The sequence below is a fragment of the Oncorhynchus clarkii genome, chromosome 12, assembly GCF_045791955.1.
Source record: "Oncorhynchus clarkii lewisi isolate Uvic-CL-2024 chromosome 12, UVic_Ocla_1.0, whole genome shotgun sequence".
NCBI classification, from domain to species: domain Eukaryota; kingdom Metazoa; phylum Chordata; class Actinopteri; order Salmoniformes; family Salmonidae; genus Oncorhynchus; species Oncorhynchus clarkii.
The window spans coordinates 74,673,765-74,694,249 of record NC_092158.1 but is presented as its reverse complement, the minus strand read 5'-3'; the positions used below and the strand labels follow the sequence as shown (position 1 = coordinate 74,694,249).

The window sequence follows — 20,485 nt, the reverse complement described above, 5'->3', positions numbered from 1 at the left end:
TTTTCACAGAGGACCTCTTGGTTCCTGGTGGCACCTTCATTGTGGAGGACAGGGTCATAGTAATGGCTGGAATGGAATAAATGGTTCATGTGTTTGATACCATTCCATTCACTCAATTCCAGACACTATGATCAGCCGTCCTCCCCTCACCAGCCTCCTGTGGTTTCAATGCAGTTAAAGCTCTACTCTATAAGTAGAGACGTGCGACCATGATGATGTGGCATGAGCAGTGAGCACTAATGAGAATCAACTGAGTTAGGGGCCTCCACACCCCCTCCTTCCCTCCGTCAGACCTCTCTCCACTCCACTCCCTCCTGAATAAAATATTGAGTGTGGGATTACTTTCACAAAAGGAGGAACACGAACCCCTGACTTCCTGCCCAGTGATGAGGTCACCGGTCTCTAAGGGAGTGTCTGTGAAATACATGCTCAATATCAGCCCAAGCGATGGATGGCAGGGAGGAGAGGAGAGAGGGAGGGTGTGGAGGAGAGAGAGGGGGGTTGAGAAAAGAAGTATGTGGAAGAGGGAGGGGGTGGAGAGTGAGGCGGGGGGGGGGGGGGTCAGAGAGTGAGGGAGTGGAGGAGAGAGATGGGCAAGGAGAGGTAGAGGACTAGAGTACTCTGGGGATGTGAGGTGGTAGTGGAGGGTGGCTGAGGAATGAGCTGGTGGTGCTGGGGTAGGGGGAGGTAGGTTTAACGTCCAGTTATTGTCTCTAGCGTGCCGCGGGCACTTGGCCTAGTACAGAATGTACTCATGTTATGGAGAAGGCTTGGCTAGCTCTTAAAAAAATACTCTGGGGGGGTGGGGGTGTGAACGCTCCACAGCCAGGAAAATCTCACGAAATGGGGGAGCGAGTTCCAGAGTTGGCCAGAGAAAACCTCTTCTTTTCATTTATCCCAGATGGCTCCATAACAGTAAATTGCTCTGTGAGTGGAGACTAGGGGAGTATTTGCTTTGTGATCAGTCTTATGGCCTATGAGGAGAGATATGGATCAGTATACTCCAATACCCAGCATGCTCTACTTCTCCCTGGGGCCTGCTTCATTCGTATCTGACAATGTTGAACCTTTCACCAACCTATAATATCTTCCTGACAACCCCCAAATCCCAACAATAGCTCCTTTGGATAAAAGGAACTATGAGTATTACATCAAATCTCCCTCCCTGTCTCATGTAACCCCTATGTAACCTGTTGTATCACAATCTGTTCTGAATCAGCTGGCTTCCTCTTCTCCCTGAAATTCTAGATGATATAAGTGTGTGCTGCTGATTGGAGTGGGACCTGCTCTGTGTCTGCATGTGTCTCAGTGAAGGTCATGTGCTGTGTGTGAGCCATTAGCTACTCTGTTCCCTCTCCCCAGGCCCAGGGCAGCTGGCTGGGCCTGGGCTGCTGGGACGACTGATGAGGGGGGAGCACCTCGTGTACCCTGCCTGAGGCTGGGCAGAGCCGGCTGGGGGTGAGGATGGGATAAGGGTGTCTCTCTCTAACACACTCAAACAAAGCCATTTTGTTTCTAGCCCAGGCCCAGATGAAACTGTTCTGTTGCCAAGGTTCCTGATCTCTACATCCTGCCTTCAAACGACTAGCAGGAACAAAGACTCATACAGCACACTGCATGGCGCTAGGTCACACACTCACACATTCCCACTGCCTATGTACACACTATCACTCTGTCCCTTCACCCTTATCTCCCCTCCCTCTCTCCGTCTCAGCCTCCTCCATCGCTCTCTCTCTCTCTCTCTCTCTCTCTCTGTCTTTTTTAAATTTCTCTAACGTTCTCTGACCCAAAATGTAATTGACTACACACACACACACACACCCATCCACCCACCCACCCACACACACCCACACACACACGCACGCACACACACACACACACACACACACACACACACACACACACACACACACACACACACACACACACACACACACACACACACACACACACACACACACACACACACACACATTTTACTATCTTTATGGGGACCAAACAATTAATTCACATTCAAAATCCTATTTCCCCTGACCTTAACCCTAACTCTTAACTTTAACCCTACCCCAAAATCCTAACCCTAACCCTAAAACTAAACCTAACCCTAAACCTAACCCCTAAGCCTAAAAAAGCGGTCCCCACAAGGATAGTAAAAACCAAACCACACACACACATTGAGACACACACACACATTCTCCCTGCTCTTATTCCTCCTATGTCTCACCCCTGGGCAGTAACAGCATAATGCTTTCCAGATGCTGTATATTCTCCACCCCTACCCAACTTTGGAAATGCCCCCCTCTCAAGGCGTTAATGGTGCCCAGGAGGCCTCTGAGAGGGGGAAGGGGTCAGCAGCCCTTTCATGCTCCCATTGAGCTTTTAAAACAGTTCCCTTCCCTCCTTTCCCTTTCACAGAGTAATCCCTGACCTGTCGTCTCTTTGCCCTGATCTGCAGGGTTACATACAGTACATGGCTGTGACGGAGTTGAAAGACATTCTGACAGTATTTCAGTACACAGATAAGCTCTAACGCATATGTGAAAAGTCCACTGCTGTCCTTTCTCCAGATGGTTAGTGATGTTCATATTGGGTTTCCAACTGTCTGCAGCCACTGGATGATGGGCTTAGGTTATTGGCTGTAACCACGGTGGGGTATCTGGTGTCGGTGGTCTGCTGTTCAGCGAGGTGCCTTGCTCCCTCTGTCTTCGTTCCTCTTACTGTATCGCCCAGTCTGAATGATGAACATCTATCCACTGTAGAAAATCAATGGCCAGTCAGTTTAGTCTCAAAAGCTGGTTTGGTTTACTGCCGTCTCTCCCCACACCCTGCTAATGGGAGAGGCGCATTAAACCAGTATGATTAAACCTCCGTCTTAGATCTCTGTGTGTCATACAGGGATACATGCTGTAACCTCATAAGGGCCACAAGGGATCCAGCCCCAGTCCCTTCTGCCCCAGAACCCCAGTCCCTCCAGCCCCAGAGCCCCAGTCCCCCCAGCCCCAGTCCCTTCTGCCCCAGAACCCCAGCCCCTCCAGTCCCAGATCCCCAGTCCCCCCCGCCCCAGTCCCTTCTGCCCCAGAGCCCCAGTCCCTCCAGCCCCAGAGCCCCAGTCCCCCCAGGCCCAGTCCCTTCTGCCCCAGAGCCCCAGTCCCTCCTGTCACAGAGCCCCAGTCCCCCCTGCCACAGATCCCCAGTCCCTACAGTCCCCCAGCCCCAGTCCCTCCTGCCCCAGATCCCCAGAACCTCCAGTCCCAGAGCCCCAATCCCCCCTGCCACAGAGCCCCAGTCCCCCCTGCCACAGAGCCCCAGTCCCCCCTGCCACAAAGCCCCAGTCCCTCCTGCCACAGAGCCCCAGTCCCTCCAGCCCCAGAGCCCCAGTCCCCCCTGCCACAGAGCCCCAGTCCCTCCTGCCACAGAGCCCCAGTCCCTCCAGCCCCAGAGCCCCAGTCCCACCAGCCCCAGAGCCCCAGTCCCACCAGCCCCAGTCCCTCCAGCCAGCCCATGTCTATAATTCAAATCCCCCTCTTTAAAACAAGGACGAGACATCTCAATCGGTGTAAAAAATAAAAAAGTGTTTTATTTATGTTGTTGTGCTAGACAACCTTAGGGTGGTTGGAAGAGGAAATATGAATATGAATGGTACAGAACTGAAATCAAGGATGGCTGTGGCACATACGCACACACACACTTGCACGCATGCAGTGCACACACACCCACATATACACACGGGGAAAATGACTGTAAGTCTGTAAGTCTCAGGCACACTGAGGTGGAGAAAAAGAGATGACACAGAAATAAGACGGTATACAACTGGGGCACGGAGACATGATACTAGACAACACAACATCATGGTAGTCCAGCGGGTCCAGCGGGTCCAGGGGGCATGAGCATGGCTGGGGCCACAAACCAGACGAGACGGGCTGGAGGGCGGAGGGCCGAGGGCGGAGAGCAGAGAGCGGGAACAAACTCCAGTCTCCAGACCGAGGAGCTGTTCTGTGAGAATGTGTCCATCTGCAGCATACGCTGGAGCCCGCCCAAAAGAAACAGACTAAAATTAAACCACAGCAAGACAGCCAAGCTCCATGTTTAAAGTACTCACAAACAGAGGATTACTGTGTTATACCGTTTGTAAAGCTCTGAGAAATGGCTAATAATGCTGTCTAAATCCTACCACAATACAGCCAATGGTCTTGCTAAACAGTCTGTTGTCATGTACTGTAATAATACACTATTGTTGAGTATCTATCATAGAGCAAAAATGGGATTATATAGGTTGTTTCTGTTCTGGACATAATGTAGATTGCATTTCAGCTCAGACTTTTGATCTTGATGTCTAGGACTTGTTGGGGATATACATTTACTTTGAATGGTGGTGGCTTTTTCTTCAACCACCCATCAGCACCATATGTACAAACCACCCAGCAGCACCATATGCACAAACTACCCAGCAGCACCATATGTACAAACCACCCAGCAGCACCATATGTACAAACTACCCAGCAGCACCATATGTACAAACCACCCAGCAGCACCATATGTAAAAACTACCCATCAGCACCATATGCACAAACTACCCAGCAGCACCATATGTAAAAACCACCCAGCAGCACCATATGTAAAAACTACCCATCAGCACCATATGCACAAACTACCCAGCAGCACCATATGTAAAAACCACCCAGCAGCACCATATGTAAAAACTACCCATCAGCACCATATGTACAAACTACCCAGCAGCACCATATGTAAAAACTACCCATCAGCACCATATGCACAAACTACCCAGCAGCACCATATGTAAAAACCACCCAGCAGCACCATATGTAAAAACTACCCATCAGCACCATATGCACAAACTACCCAGCAGCACCATATGTAAAAACTACCCATCAGCACCATATGTACAAACCACCCAGCAGCACCATATGCACAAACTACCCAGCAGCACCATATGTAAAAACCACCCAGCAGCACCATATGTAAAAACTACCCAGCAGCACCATATGTAAAAACTACCCAGCAGCACCATATGTACAAACCCCCCAGCAGCACCATGTACAAACCACCCAGCAGCACCATATGTACAAACTACCCAGCAGCACCATATGTACAAACTACCCAGCAGCACCATATGTACAAACTACCCAGCAGCACCATATGTACAAACTACCCAGCAGCACCATATGTACAAACCACCCAGAAGCACCATATGTACAAACTACCCAGCAGCACAATATGTACAAACCACCCAGCAGCACCATATGTACAAACCACCCAGCAGCACCATATGTACAAACTACCCAGCAGCACCATATGTACAAACCACCCAGCAGCACCATATGTACAAACCACCCAGCAGCACAATATGTACAAACTACCCAGCAGCACCATATGTACAAACTACCCAGCAGCACCATATGTACAAACTACCCAGCAGCACCATATGTACAAACTACCCAGCAGCACCATATGTACAAACCACCCAGAAGCACCATATGTACAAACTACCCAGCAGCACAATATGTACAAACCACCCAGAAGCACCATATGTACAAACCACCCAGCAGCACAATATGTACAAACCACCCAGCAGCACCATATGTACAAACTGTCCAGCAGCACCATATGTACAAACCACCCAGCAGCACCATATGTACAAACCACCCAGCAGCACCATATGTACAAACTACCCAGCAGCACCATATGTACAAACTACCCAGCAGCACCATATGTACAAACCACCCAGCAGCACCATATGTACAAACTACCCAGCAGCACCATATGTACAAACCACCCAGCAGCACCATATGTACAAACTACCCATCAGCACCATATGTACAAACTACCCAGCAGCACCATATGTACAAACTACCCAGCAGCACCATATGTACAAACCCCCATCAGCACCATATGTACAAACCACCCAGAAGCACCATATGTACAAACTACCCAGCAGCACAATATGTACAAACCACCCAGAAGCACCATATGTACAAACCACCCAGCAGCACAATATGTACAAACCACCCAGCAGCACCATATGTACAAACTGTCCAGCAGCACCATATGTACAAACCACCCAGCAGCACCATATGTACAAACCACCCAGCAGCACCATATGTACAAACCACCCAGCAGCACAATATGTACAAACCACCCAGTAGCACCATATGTACAAACCACCCAGCAGCACCATATGTACAAACCACCCAGCAGCACCATATGTACAAACCACCCAGCAGCACCATATGTACAAACCACCCAGCAGCACCATATGTACAAACTGTCCGGCAGCACCATATGTACAAACCACCCAGCAGCACCATATGTACAAACCACCCAGCAGCACCATATGTACAAACCACCCAGGAGCTTTCTAACAACTGTTTATATCTCTATCTCTCATTTTTCGGTTAAAATATGTCACCGAAAATATCAATCATGTTTCCTGTCCTGTGTCCTGTTGAACCATTATTCAGAGATTTCTTCATATCAGTGAAGTGTTTGATGACAGGAGAATAATTGTGTATTGCCTAATGGTTTCAGTTAGAGGGAGAGATTAAGAGACCACAACAGAGACTCTTTCTCATTATCCTATTCCTCTGCTAATAGTGATGAATGCAAGGTGAATGTGAGAAACAGGAACATCATGTTAGAGTGTGTGTGTGTGTGTGTGTGTGTGTGTGTGTGTGTGTGTGTGTGTGTGTGTGTGTGTGTGTGTGTGTGTGTGTGTGTGTGTGTGTGTGTGTGTGTGTGTGTGTGTGTTACATACATGACAGTGGGATTGTCTGTGGTCTATGTCTTCGCCACTGTTGAGTTTTTCCAAATCCATAAGATACATGAGACTGTTGGCTGTGAGAACCACCTGCCCTCTTCCCCATACCCACCATGACAACCCCTTCTCAAGTAGTAGAACAGCTTGCTGACACAAAATAAGAAACAACATGAATCTTTCTCCAGGATAAACAAACACCCTAATTAATGGCAAAGGTTTTTAGCTTCTGGTTAGCTGTGGTCTTTGATATGATAAGAGACTTCCATCTAGTGGTTATAGACACACTACTACAATGTCTGAGGACATGACTCTAAACCAGGAGAACTATTGTACAGTCTTGATTTGCACTATTGTTCATCTACAGCAGTATACTGCACAACATGTGCATTACTTACAAGGTGAATGTGAGAAACAGGAACATCATGTTTGTGTGTGTGTGTGTGTGTGTGTGTGTGTGTGTGTGTGTGTGTGTGTGTGTGTGTTCACGCGCTCGTGCATGTGCGTGTACAAGTGTGTGTGCCAGGGTCGGAGTTGTGGGCTGCCACTAGGGGGCCTGGCCCGCCCTACCATACCTCCTTGCCCGTCCAAATAAAATATTGAAATATTGATATTTTATTTGACTGTGATGCGCACTGACAGAAAGACAGATCAATCTCAGATAACATTTCAGAGCGAGCGAAACAGCACCCCCCTATCTCCGTATGTATAGACCATGTATCTGATGCTGTCTGGAATAAATGAGCATGGCATGTCATACATTTTCTGGCCAGACAAACTCAGATACATGGGCTAGATGTAGTAATACAGAGGGGCGCTGTTTTGCTCGCTAGTTTCAGCAGAGAGGAAGAGGCGAAGCGAGAGGGCTCATTCTCGCCAAAATCTGTCCTTAATAAGCCCAATGCGTTTCTATGGGCATTTTATGCAGAAAAACGGGACGCCAATAGAAATCAAATGCCCATCCTACTGATTCATTTGTGCGCTGGCTGTGGTGTGTGCGTGCTTGTTTGTGCACCTGGGTGCTTGTGTGCCTGTGAGTGAAGTGTAGTGAATGTAAGCATATATTATTTCAAGCAACAGGGCGGGAATTTCTCCTAGGAGCAGCATCATCAGATGATATTGAAAGGTCTCTTGACTGAAAATATTTCCACTTTATTATCCCCTAATGCATTACACAATCTGGTATAATTCCTCCACAATCTCACAAAACACAGCAGAGGACCCATACATATCCATACATATCATCCCCACGCACATAGTTATGGATCTATTCAGTCACATGATAACATGATAAGAGCCAGTCAGCCAGCAGCTACAGTTTACGATGGAGTGCTTCCTCTACTACACAGGAGGTGCAGGCTGGATCTGCTTGTTGTCAGTGAGGAGGAGAGGAGGGAGGAGAAAAAGGAGGAGGGCTTACTCCTACGTGGGAAAGTGAGAGCAGATTCTTCATGCAGGAGTGTTCATTCTCCCATGACTCAGCAGAGAGAGAGAGGTCCTGTGAAATCCAGTCCCTCAACAGCCATCACTACCCCCATCCCACCTCCTCCTCATGAGAGGCAATAATAAGAGAAGAGAGGGGAAGAGCAGAAGCAAAGAGGACAGGAGAAAGGGGGAATGAGCCTCTGATTCATTTTTTTCATATTTTCAATTATTTTGCTAAAAATGTGGGGCTCGCCTTGAATGACGATTCGCTGCTGGGTGTTATAATAAAGACTATAGGTGTCACACCCTGATCTGTTTCACCTGTCTTTGTGCTTGTCTCCACCCCCCTCCAGGTGTCGCCCATCTTCCCCAGTATCCCCAGTGTATTTATACCTGTGTTCTCTGTTTGTCTGTTGCCAGTTCATCTTGTCTTGTCAGGTCTTACCAGCGTGTTTTCCAGTCTGCCCTGACCCCAAGCCTGCCTGCCGTCCTGTACCTCCCTGACTCTGACCTGATTACGAACCTCTGTCTGCTCTGACCCGGAGCCTGCATGCCATCCTGTACCTGCCTGACTCTGATCTGATCATGAACCCCTGCCTGTCCTCGACCTTCCCTTTGCCTGCCCTTTGTCTGCCCCGTTTTTACAATAAATCATCTGAGAACTGGGCTATCCACCTCCTGTGTCTGCATTTGGGTCATATCCTGAGTCGTGATAGTATGAACTAGCCATGACTGAACCAGCAGACTCAGACCAGCTCCACAATGATGTCTCCCAGCAAGGAGCCACCATCGGATGACACGAGGAGTTATGGAGGGACTCCATACCCTGGCAGAACGCCATGACCAGGTGTTCAATACATTGCTGGAGCAATACCAGATTCCCTACTAGGCAGTGGGCAACACCAGTAATCCCCCAGACTCTCAGCAACCCCGCCACCAGTGGAGTTTCTTCCCAGCCTACAAATATTTCTAGGTACTCATTGACTCTTGGACCAGCAAGAGCTTTATGGATGATACCCTGGTGTCGAAGCTGGGAATCCCCACACAACACCTCTCCATTCCTATGGACATCAGAGAGTTGGATGGGCGCTCTATTGGCAGACTCACCCACATTACGTTTCCCAATTACCTGAGAGTGTCGGGCAATCACAGTGAGAGTATGCAGTTCCTTCCCATTGAATCCCCTCATGCACCTGTGATTTTGGGGGTTCTCCTGCCTCCAAAGGCACAATCCTCTGATCGACTGGGCTACTGGTTCTATCCTGGGTTGGAGCCCGTTTTGCCATGTACATTGCCTGAAGTCGGTGCTGCCTGCCCTGTGACTTCTTCCTGCAGGCTTGGGAGAAGCCCTGAACCTCTCAGCCATTCCTGCGGAATACCAGTACTACCGGGAGGCTTTCTGCAAGGCTCGCTTCCTCCGCATCGGCCCTATGACTGTGCCATCGACCTTCTCCCGGGCACTAAACCTCCTCAGGGGTGACTTTATTCCCTGTCAGGTCCAGAGACCAAAGCGATGGAAGGGTATGTTGAGGACTCTCTCACTGCTGGATTTATGCGTCCCTCTTCCGCAGCTAACCAGATGTTGGTGCCGGACTCTGCCCGTGCTCCTGTTCTGGAATGGGCATATTCCCCGAGACTCACCTGTCATCCTGGCTCCCGTCGAACCTCTGATTTTGTCCGACAACGTTTTTGTTGGCCCACCATAGTTCCTGATGTCTCTGCATTTGCTGCAGCCTGAACTGTGTGTGCACAGAACAAGACTCAGTGGCAAGCTCCGGCTGGCCTCCTTCAACCACTTCCCGTCCCTCACCATCCCTGGTTCCATATATCCTTGGACTTCGTCACGGGCCTCCTGCGGTCTGATGGCAACACCACCATCCTTACGGTGGTGGACCGGTTTTCCAAAGCCGCCCATTTTATTCCCCTTCCAAAGTTGCCCTCAGCTAAGGAGACGGCCCAGCTCATGGTGCAGCAGATCCAGTCTTCCGGATCCATGAACTGCCGGTCGACATGGTCTCCGATTGCGGTCCTCAGTTCTCGTCCCAGTTCTGGAAGGTGTTCTGCACCCTTATTGTGTTGTCGGCCAGCCTGTCCTCTGGTTTTCATCACCAGTCCAACGGCCAGTCAGAGAGAGCCAATCAGGACCTGGAGAAGACTCTTCGCTGCCTCGTCTCCACTAATCCTACAACCTGGAGCCAGCAACTTGTGTGGTTGGAATATGCTCGCAACACCCTTCCCTGTTCTGCTACGGGTCTCTCGCCTTTTGAGTGTTCCCTAGGTTATCAGGACCCGCTCTTTCCGGAGCAAGAAGCAGAGGTCCGCACACCTTCTGCCCAGGTGTTCCTCCATCGTTGTCGCTGTACCTGGAAGAGAGCATGGGCCACCCTCCAGGTACCGACGACAGGCGGACCGCCACCGGACCCCTGCTCCCCGCTACCGTCTTGGGCAGCGGGTATGGCTGTCCACTCGGGACCTGCCCCTCTGGGTGGAGTCCCACAAACATTCCCCCCATTTTATTGGTCCTTTCCCGATCTCTAAATTCCTTAGCCCTTCTGCTGTTCGTCTTCTGTTGCCCCTTTCCCTCCGTATACATCCCACTTTTCATGTGTCCAGAATCTCCTGTTTCCCCGGTGTATTTATATCTGTGTTCTCTGTTTCTCTGTTGCCAGTTCGTCGTGTGTTGTCAGGTTTTACCAGCGTGTTGCACATGTGTATGATTATTTTGAAATGCACAATTTCATGGAACAGTTTCATTTCAATAACAACATGGCTAATCATAAAAAATCTTACTTAAAATTATAAAAATCTAAAAAGTTGAAATTCAACTGAAGCAAGAGCACCAGCCTTTGCTTTTTTTTCAAATAATCTTTATTAAAGTTTGATCTCACATTTTTCAAACTTAACATGAATTAATATGAATACATATCTGTTTTCACATCAATACATTCATTATTAGTCTACTTAACATGATTTACATATTTAATAGTGTTCATGGAAGTTTTTGTATGTCAACTTGTTTTTTGGAGTCCAGCATTTTTCTTCTTTTTAATTCCGTTTTATTTAAAATAATGTTTGAGGTGACAAAACGATTTTTTTTATAGTCATAATACATCTTCTCTTTCAAATCTTATTGTTCACAAGGCATATTATTGTCCATCATAGATCTTCAGTATTGTCATCCATGTGAGTATCAAAAACACCGTGAAACTATTTAAACATACATCCAAATCAATACTGTTCATCGGGTTACATATTTCTTTAGTGCTGTAGTAGTTCATTTAAAGGTGTTCTAACCTACAATTCGGCATAGGACAAAATGTACTTTTAACAATTGTTTTATTTTACCCGGTAAATTAACTGAGAACACATTCTCATTTACAGCAACAACTTGGGGGATAGTTACAGGGGAGATGAATGAGCCAATTGGAAACTGGGGATGATTAGGTGACCGCGATGGTATGAGGGCCAGAATGGGAATTTAGCCAGGACACCAGGGTTAACACCCCTACTCTTACAATAAGTGCCATGGGATCTTTAATGATCACAGAGAGTCAGGACACCCGTTTAAAATCCCATCTGAAAAGGTGAAGTAATTTAAATTATTTTATTTAGACAGGAGTCATTATATAATGTTGGCAAAATATCAATTTACTTTATGGGAAGCCAGCATCCGAACAGTGCACCATGCACCCACCATTTTTCCTTTCTAATGCGCAATTGGCTGAAACCAGATATCTGCATATAATGACGAGAAGCTCATGTCTCCGCCCTAACAATGGTGTTCGTTTTCCCAAAGGCAGGAATGCAAGCAACAAGCTTAGGTCTGCGTATTATGCCCATAGAAATGCATTGGGCTTATTGAGCAAAGATTTTGGCGAGAGTGAGCCCTCTTATGCCATGCCATGCTCATTTTGTCCAGACAGCATCAGATACATGGTCTACACATACCGCGACAGAGGGGAGCCGTTTTGCTCATTCGGATGCTTTATCTGAGATTGATGCATCTTTCTGACAGTGCCGTCTCGGTCAAATAAAGAATCAATATTTCAATATTTTATTTGGACGGCAAGGACGTAGGGTGGGCCAGCCCCTCTAGTTCCCACCCATAATACCGGCCCTGTTCATGTTCAGGGCAGCCCAATCTGAATTGGGGAACAGGGGCTGAAGTGTAACATTATGAAATATTTTCTCCCTGAGCCAATTATATTTTCACGACAAGCAATGCAGTTACTGTACCTTATACTGTGCTTTTAGAAACTATTCACACCCCTTGACTTTTTCCACATTTTGTTGTGTTACAGCCTGAATTTACACATACCGTTATCTGTAAGTTCCCTCAGTCTAGTCGTTTTCCAATGCCTCGCAAAGAACGGCACCGAGTGATAGATGCGTAAAAAAAAGAAAGACTCCCTTTGAGCATGGCGAAGTTACCAATTACACTCAGGATGATTTTTCAATACACCCAGTCAAATGTTATTTGTAACAATCGCCGAATACCTTACCGTGAAATGCTTACTTACAAGCCCTTAACCAGACATTCTTCCTAACTCAGTTGCCGGAGAGGAAGGAAACCGCTCAGTGTTTTCACCATCAGTCCAATGGTGATTTTAAACAGTTACAGAGTTTAATGTCTGTGATAGGAGAAAACTGAGGATGGATCAACAATGTAGTTAATCCACAATACTAACCTGAATGACAGAGTGAAATAAGGAAGGGGGAGATCACAAACTTCAATTCTTTCCAGTCTGATACTGACATGCAAACGGTAGGTCACATTTTGAAATAAAGCATTATGTGTGCGGTACCTGTTAAATGTTGGGGGCTTCCTTGGATGTGCTTTTGTGTTTTATTTTAATGCTTTTTAAGCAAGTTAGATAGCATACTCTAATTAGCTCCCTGCTAATTCACAGTTATTTCCATGCTAACAGACGAATCACAAATCTACAGCCATCAACATACTGTTGTCCTGCACATCTGATGTGCTTCAATCACCTAGGACTGCTGGCTGGACAGGCCTTTTTTTAAAACACAAAGCAAGAGAGTTACAGAGTGTGATGACATCTGTTACATATGTATATAATGACATGTTTGATGTTGATGTCGAAGAGCTAACCATAACCTTATTAGAAGAGGCATTTGGATTTCATTGAATTGAATTCTATTTCCTTTCATTCAAATTCTGTATCGTGTGTACTACTTACATTTTTTATTTTTGTTTACATTTTTTGCAGACGCTCTTATCCAGAGCAATTAGGCTTAAGTGCCTTGCTAAAGGGCACGTCAACAAATGTTTCACCTAGTCAACTCGGGGATTCAAACCATCAACCTTTCAGTTATAGGCCCAACACTCTAAACCGCCATGAATTAAATGGGAATTTATGAGGCATTCTGTTTTCAATTCTGAATTGAGCCCAACCCTGATACAAATAAGAGTAGGAAGAGAGCTGTAATCCTCCATCAGTGACATCAACTATCACTAGACTATTTTTGCTGCTCATGACTTAACTCCTGATTTGACTCTGGTTGGGGGAGACTCTTTATGCTCCATGGCTCCTATCCTCCCTATCCTTTGTTACAGGAATTCAATTCCTTTATGTTTTATTAAACCAATTCAATTCAACACTCTGTCCACTCCTAAGAATTTGTAAGACCTTTATTTGCATAAAATGGACAGAGACCAGTCTCAAAATCAATCAGTAGTGTTTATTCTCGAGAGTACTGAACATGATACAGTTTACCACAGGTTATAAACTGAAAATGACGTCATTAGTTTTCGAACTGTCCCGTCTCTTCTCCACCCGGTACAATAGCAGTATAGTTCTCCCACCAATTTAGATCATTTATGACCGAGCCAAGGTCTTCCTGTGTAGATAAGCATTCTAGCCAGTCTGACGATAAGTTCATTCGTTTCTACCAAGGAACCGACAGTCATTGTTCTAATTCTTGGTTATAATTACACACATTATATTCAGTACTAGGATTAAAAGAAAATTCATACATCTATACAGTAACATAATAGTATTCTGATTAGTCAGTCCTGATTGAGATGTATACATAATTAGTCATTATTGATTAAAAAAAATCCCTTAACACCTTACAATATCCTCATAAATTACAGTCGTGGCCAAAAGTTTTGAGAATGACACGAATATTAATTTTCACATAGTCTGCTGCCTCAGTTTGCATGATGGAAATTTGCATATACTCCAGAATGTTATGAAGAGTGATCAGATGAATTGCAATTAATTGCAAAGTCCCTCTTTGCCATGCAAATGAATTGAATCCCCAAAAAACATTTCCACTGCATTTCAGCCCTGCCACAAAAGGACCAGCTGACATCATGTCAGTGATTCTCTCGTTAACACAGGTGTGAGTGTTGATGAGGACAAGGCAAGAGATCACTCTGTCATGCTGATTGAGTTAGAATAACAGACTGGAAGCTTCAAAAGGAGGGTGGTGCTTAGAATCATTGTTTTTCCTCTGTCAGCCATGGTTACCTGCAAGGAAACACGTGCCGTCATCATTGCTTTCCACAAAAAGGGCTTCACATGCAAGGATATTGCTGCCAGTAAGATTGCACCGAAATCAACCATTTATCGGATCATCAAGAACTTCAAGGAGTGAGTTTCAATTGTTGTGAAGGAGGCTTCAGGACGCCCAAGAAAGTCCAGCAAGCGCCAGGACCGTCTCCTAAAGTTGATTCAGCTGCGAGATCGGGGCACTACCAGTACAAAGCTTGCTCAGGAATGGCAGCAGGCAGGTGTGAGTGTATCTGCACGCACAGTGAGGCAAATACTTTTGGAGGATGGCCTGGTGTCAGGAAGGGCAGCAAAGAAGCCACTTCTCTCCAGGAAAAACATCAGGGACAGACTGATATTATTTAAAAGGTACAGGAATTGGACTGCTGAGGACTGGGGTAAAGTTATTTTCTCTGATGAATCCCCTTTCAGATTGTTTGGGGTATCCGGATAAAAGCTTGTCCGTAGAAGACAAGGTGAGCGCTACCATCAGTCCTGTGTCATGCCAACAGTAAAGCACCCTGAGACCATTCAAGTGTGGGGTTGCCTCTCAGCCAAGGGAGTGGGCTCACTCACAATTTTGCCAAAGAACACAGCCATGAATAAAGAATGGTACCAACACATCTTCCGAGAGCAACTTCTCCGAACCATCCAGGAACAGTTTGGTGACGAACAATGCCTTTTCCAGCATGATGGAGCACCTCGCCATAAGGCAAAAATGATAACTAAGTGGCTCGGGGAACAAAACATCGATATTTTGGGTCCATGGCCAGGAAACTCCCCAGACCTTAATCCCATTGAGAACTCGTGGTCAATCCTCAAGAGGCAGGTGGACAAACAAAAAACCACAAATTCTGACAAACTCCAAGCAAGAATGGGCTGTAATTAGTAAGGATGTGGCCCATAAGTTGACAGCATGCCAGGGCTAATTGCAGAGGTCTTGAAAAAGAAGGGTCAACACTGCAAATATTGACTCTTTGCATCAACTTCATGTAATTGTCATTAAAAGCCTTTGACACTTATGAAATGCTTGTAATTATACTTCAGTAGTCCATAGTAACATCTGACAAAAATATCTAAAGACACTGAAGCAGCAAACTTTGTGGAAATTAATATTTGTGTCATTCTCAAAACTTTTGGCAATGACTGTAGACATTTCCTGTTTGTTATCTGGTTCCAGTTTTTTTGCTTAAATTTCCTTATGTACCTTGACCATTAGAGGTGTCATGACGTTGGCCTGGGGGTAGGTTTATGACAGTCATAAATACCTCTTCCCCCCTTTTTCCTCTCTCTACCTTACTGATGTTACATTTGCAAACCCCTTGGTTAACATAGAGATTCTGGGAACATCAGAAGGTGGAGGGAAATTAACTATATTCTGGTAATCCGACCAACTGAACATGTGCGGTGGTCCTTAATGAACATGATGTCAGTTCGGTTGTCATCTGAGACATTCTCATCAATGATAAGATGACATAAACTCTACAGTGGAAAGTCTACACATCAGAGATTCACATGGAATTGTTGTTCAATTTAAATATTTGAATATGAAATTATTCGTGATGGAATGAAATTTTAGCTTCTAAAATGTGAGATTTGGGTTTTCATAAGATAGGGCTCTGCTCAATCAGTGGCCTGCCCCTGTGAAGGGACATGGGCTATAAAACTTTTCAAACACACCCTCCTCTCCCTTCCTATATAAGCCCTTGACGACAATATAACCTCCTGTTCCGAGGACGTGAGGACGACGGTCCGATGTCAGAATGGTTCAGATAATAACTACAGAACGAAGCCAACATCAGCATGAGTTTTGGTTGCGAATGGTATGAACTTTGAACTCTTATTCACTACAGAAGTGATACCTCCTAGCCGTTGAGTTAGCAATAGCTGCTGCAAACAAGGGTTAGGAAGGAACAGACAGTGTATCCCGTCTACCACACAACGAAGTTACTACAACGTATTCAATTTACCAGCAGAGACCTTCTTCAAAGGACAAAGGACTCAGTTGGGCAACACGGCCATCCATCTACCACCAAACTACCGAAGGGCAGCTCAGTGTAAATATTTATTGCATTTTCCTTTTCCAAATGGGCGGTCATTTAGAATGCATAAGATACTGTATTTACGATTGCACAGCTTCACCCTTTGTTCCTCAGTCTTCCCGCTCTTTCACTCAAAACCAGCCCCATTTCTTTTGTGTAACCAGCTGTCATATCTGTTCCGCCCGCTAGGGACGTTTTCCTTTATGACGTAATTTGTTATCAAGTTATGATTTAAATATGTGTATGTGTAATTCTGTGTGATTAGTTAGGTATTTAGTAAATAAACAATTAAACCCAATTTTGTATTGCTGATTCAACTTGTTAGCCAGGGTTCGTGCAGATAACCCAGGATTTACAACTTTCAGATGAGACTGAATTAAGATGACGATTAATATTGACTGCTATTGATGTAAAATATTACTAGGTCTTTAAGAGTTTATTTGGAAGATAACAGCTCTATAAATATTATTTTGTGGTGCCCGACTCTCTAGTTAATTACATTTACATGATTAGCTCAATCAGGTAATATTCATTACGGAAAAATTATTTTATAGAATAGCATGTCATATCACTTAATCCGGCATAGCCAAAGACACGACAGAGGGTAGGAAGTTCCCCACCCATCTATTTAATGTACTGTCACGTTCTGACCATAGTTCTTTTGTGTTTTCCTTGTTTAGTGTTGGTCAGGACGTGAGCTGGGTGGGCATTCTATGTTGTATGTCTAGTTTGTCTATTTCTATGTTTGGCCTCAATCAGAGGCAGGTGTTAGTTATTGTCTCTGATTGGGAACCATATTTAGGTAGCCTGTTTTGTGGGTGGTTGTTTCCTGTCTCTGTGTTCTCTGCACCAGATAGGACTGTTTCGGTTTTGCCACATTTGTTATTTTGTCATTTGAAGTGTTCAGTTTGGATTTATTATTAAATAAGATGAACACTCACCACGCTACACTTTGGTCCTCTCCTTCCCAGGAAGAAAGCCGTTCCATGTACAGTGTTTCTTAATGTGTTGAATGGTTTTTCTTTTAAGATTAATGGAAAAGTGGAAGTGACTTTGATAACGACTTCAATGAATCCCGACTGGGAAGTCTATGATTGAGCAATCAACAACCACGGCCACCCACATTTACAGTGGATATGGGGAGTAATGGCTAAACCCTTCTGGTGTGTGACTCTAGTATGCTTTATGATTTTTTTTAAACACATCTAGTCATCAGCATGTGATACGAGAATTCTTAAAAGTTCAGACAGAACCAAGTTCATGTTCTATGGCTGCATTTATACAGGAAGCCCAATTCTGATATTTTGCCCAATTATCGTCAAAAGGGCTGATCTGATTCCTCAAAAGATCCATTAGTGGAAAAAAAATCTGAATTTGTCTGCCTGTGTTAACGCAGCCAAACAATCTTTCATTTATAATACTCAAACATTGTGCTGGCTAAAGTGCTCTTCGTGAGTGCTTTTTCCCTGAATTATTCCTTGTGATGATTGGCAAACAAAGAACGGCAACATCTGTATAGTTAGATCCTTCCCAGAACAGTTTGTATGGAATTAGAGTATACCTTCTCTCAGAGCACATACTGTACATAGTCCAGATTGGACCCAATCAGGGAAAACAAGTGACTGGTTTTGGCCAGGGTATTTGTTAACTTACATAAGCACTGAGAGGCGTGTGACAGAGAAAGAATGATCAGGAGAAAGCGTTTACATCATTGTAAAATAGGAACCTTGTTGCAGGAATAAGAGCAGAAGAGTTTCAGGAGTCAGATAGAATCCTGTGCAGAAGTTTACTTTTATTTACAGAATAGGATGGTGGTTCAGATGTGTAATTGTATTTTGTAAATATCAACATTTACAAAACAATAAAAACATGTAAAAAAAAATATTTACAAACTTCACAATTTAACTGGTCAAATGAAAAGAAAATGCCTTATTGGAGCAGACAAACCTGTCTAGTCCATAAGACTCAGGTTGGGGCTATGTCAGGCTCACGTCAGCCTCCCCTCACTATTACCAAGACAAATCTATCAGAGAACCCCAAAACAGCTATTTGTGCTCTCCCTAGGACATACCAATGTCAAATGACATTTACAGGTTAACTTTTTTTAAACAAAATAATAAATAAAAATGTTAATGGCAATCATGTTAACTTTGAATAAGAATATGGCCATGTGAATCATGTAGACCTACTGGACATTCATGTATGTGACTGATTTGAGCTAGGATTAGCTGATATCTATCACACTATTGCAGATGATCGAGACTGCAGTTCTGTTGTCATCATTAATCATTATTGCCTGGCTACCCAAACTCCTTGCTCCAGTCAAATGATATGCCCACTGATGTTAGTTTCTTCTCAGTTATGAGTCTGGATCTGAGTACCTCCCCAATGATTTCTAGAATGCACTCACATTCTAACCGTTCTGATTGGTCCCAGAAGGCAATGGGTCGAGCCAGAGTCGTAACACACGTGGGCAAAGCGGCGTTTTGAAAATGCTGTATGTAGTACTGTATGTAGCAAACATAGAGCAGCGGAAGAATTCAGTTTGAGTCTTCAGGCAAGAAACATTATGGAAGTAGTTATAGTCCTCTGGGCAGCCATCTTTCTGCAATCTGGTCTCAGAGCGTTTCATATCATTCTCTATGTAAATCCGAGACACTCCATTTAGTATGCTATGTTATGTTTCGTATGGTAAGTATTCATTTGTGGATGTCCATCATCCATTTCGTATGATAGTTTACGAATTACAATTTGTTTGATATGTTACGAATTGCAGTTCATAGAATATGTACGAAATGCAATTCGTACAATATGTTACACATTTGCTAAATGTATGATGTGGTATGAATTCCAATCCAATGTTAGCTAGATGGCTAGGCAGCTAACACTACTTTAGCTAGCACTATGGGTTAAGGCTTAAGGTTAGGGTCAAGGTTCGGAGTTAGGTTAAAGTGTTACGGTTAGGGTTAAAGGAAGGGTTAGGTAACATGCTAAAAAGTAGTAAGTTGATGCAAAGTGATGATATTCGAATGCCCAACCTTTGGGTTGCTAGACGTTTGCGTTATACGCCCACCTATCATCCTTTCGTTTTTGTCATAAGTAACCTACAATCTTATGTAACCGTACCAAACGTAACATATCATAGTAATTTGAGTGTCCTAGCTTTGACGTTAACTATGTTACGTCTAGTCTATGAGACCAGTCTGGGGCAGCTGACAGGTCAGGGTTAAATTGGGAGGAGAATTCCCTTGAAATGTTTTTATCTTTCTAAAACTCAGGAGTCAACATAGAGCATGAGTAGACGTGTTTGTGAGTGTGTGTTCTGAGAATAATGTGCGTTTCACGAACCCTGATTCATTGTTGTAGGTGTTTAGTTAGAAACCCCCTTTCAATTGTATACTGAGGGAGTGAGTGGCAAATGCTCTATATAAAATCTACTCTAAATACTGTTTAGGAAAATATCCCCTATTCAGAGTGTACCCAACCCACTTACTCACCAGGCCTTATTCTAATTGGCAAGCTATGGGAACGGCTTCTAAATTCCAGTAGCCCCATGAAGAATGTGTAGACACAGAGGGGCATTTGTTGAGCTCATGTATTCTACATGATCATATTTCAGAGGTTTGCGTCAGGGATTAAACGAACAACAACCATATTGTTTTAATGTGCTCCACAAAATGTAACCATTTTTTACTTGCTATCTTTTACACTTTTAAACAGCTTACTGA

General features: G+C 44.8%; 1 protein-coding gene across 1 annotated transcript; it reads left to right on the top strand.

The window, feature by feature from the left end:
* Positions 1-2,291: 2,291 nt before the first annotated feature.
* LOC139422533 (uncharacterized) lies at positions 2,292-3,511 on the top strand. The gene is made up of 2 exons (XM_071173690.1): positions 2,292-2,347; positions 2,896-3,511. The coding sequence occupies exons 1-2, from the start codon at positions 2,292-2,294 to the stop codon at positions 3,509-3,511; spliced, it is 672 nt and encodes a 223-aa protein (XP_071029791.1).
* The last annotated feature ends 16,974 nt before the right edge of the window (positions 3,512-20,485 follow it).

Bases quoted from the DNA above. Each gene is read 5' to 3' on its own strand.
- LOC139422533 (XM_071173690.1), top strand. From the start codon at position 2,292: ATGCCCCCCTCTCAAGGCGTTAATGGTGCCCAGGAGGCCTCTGAGAGG. The intron at 2,348-2,895 runs GTCAGCAGCCCT...TGTGTCATACAG, and splicing joins GCCTCTGAGAGGGGGAAGGG to GGATACATGCTGTAACCTCA.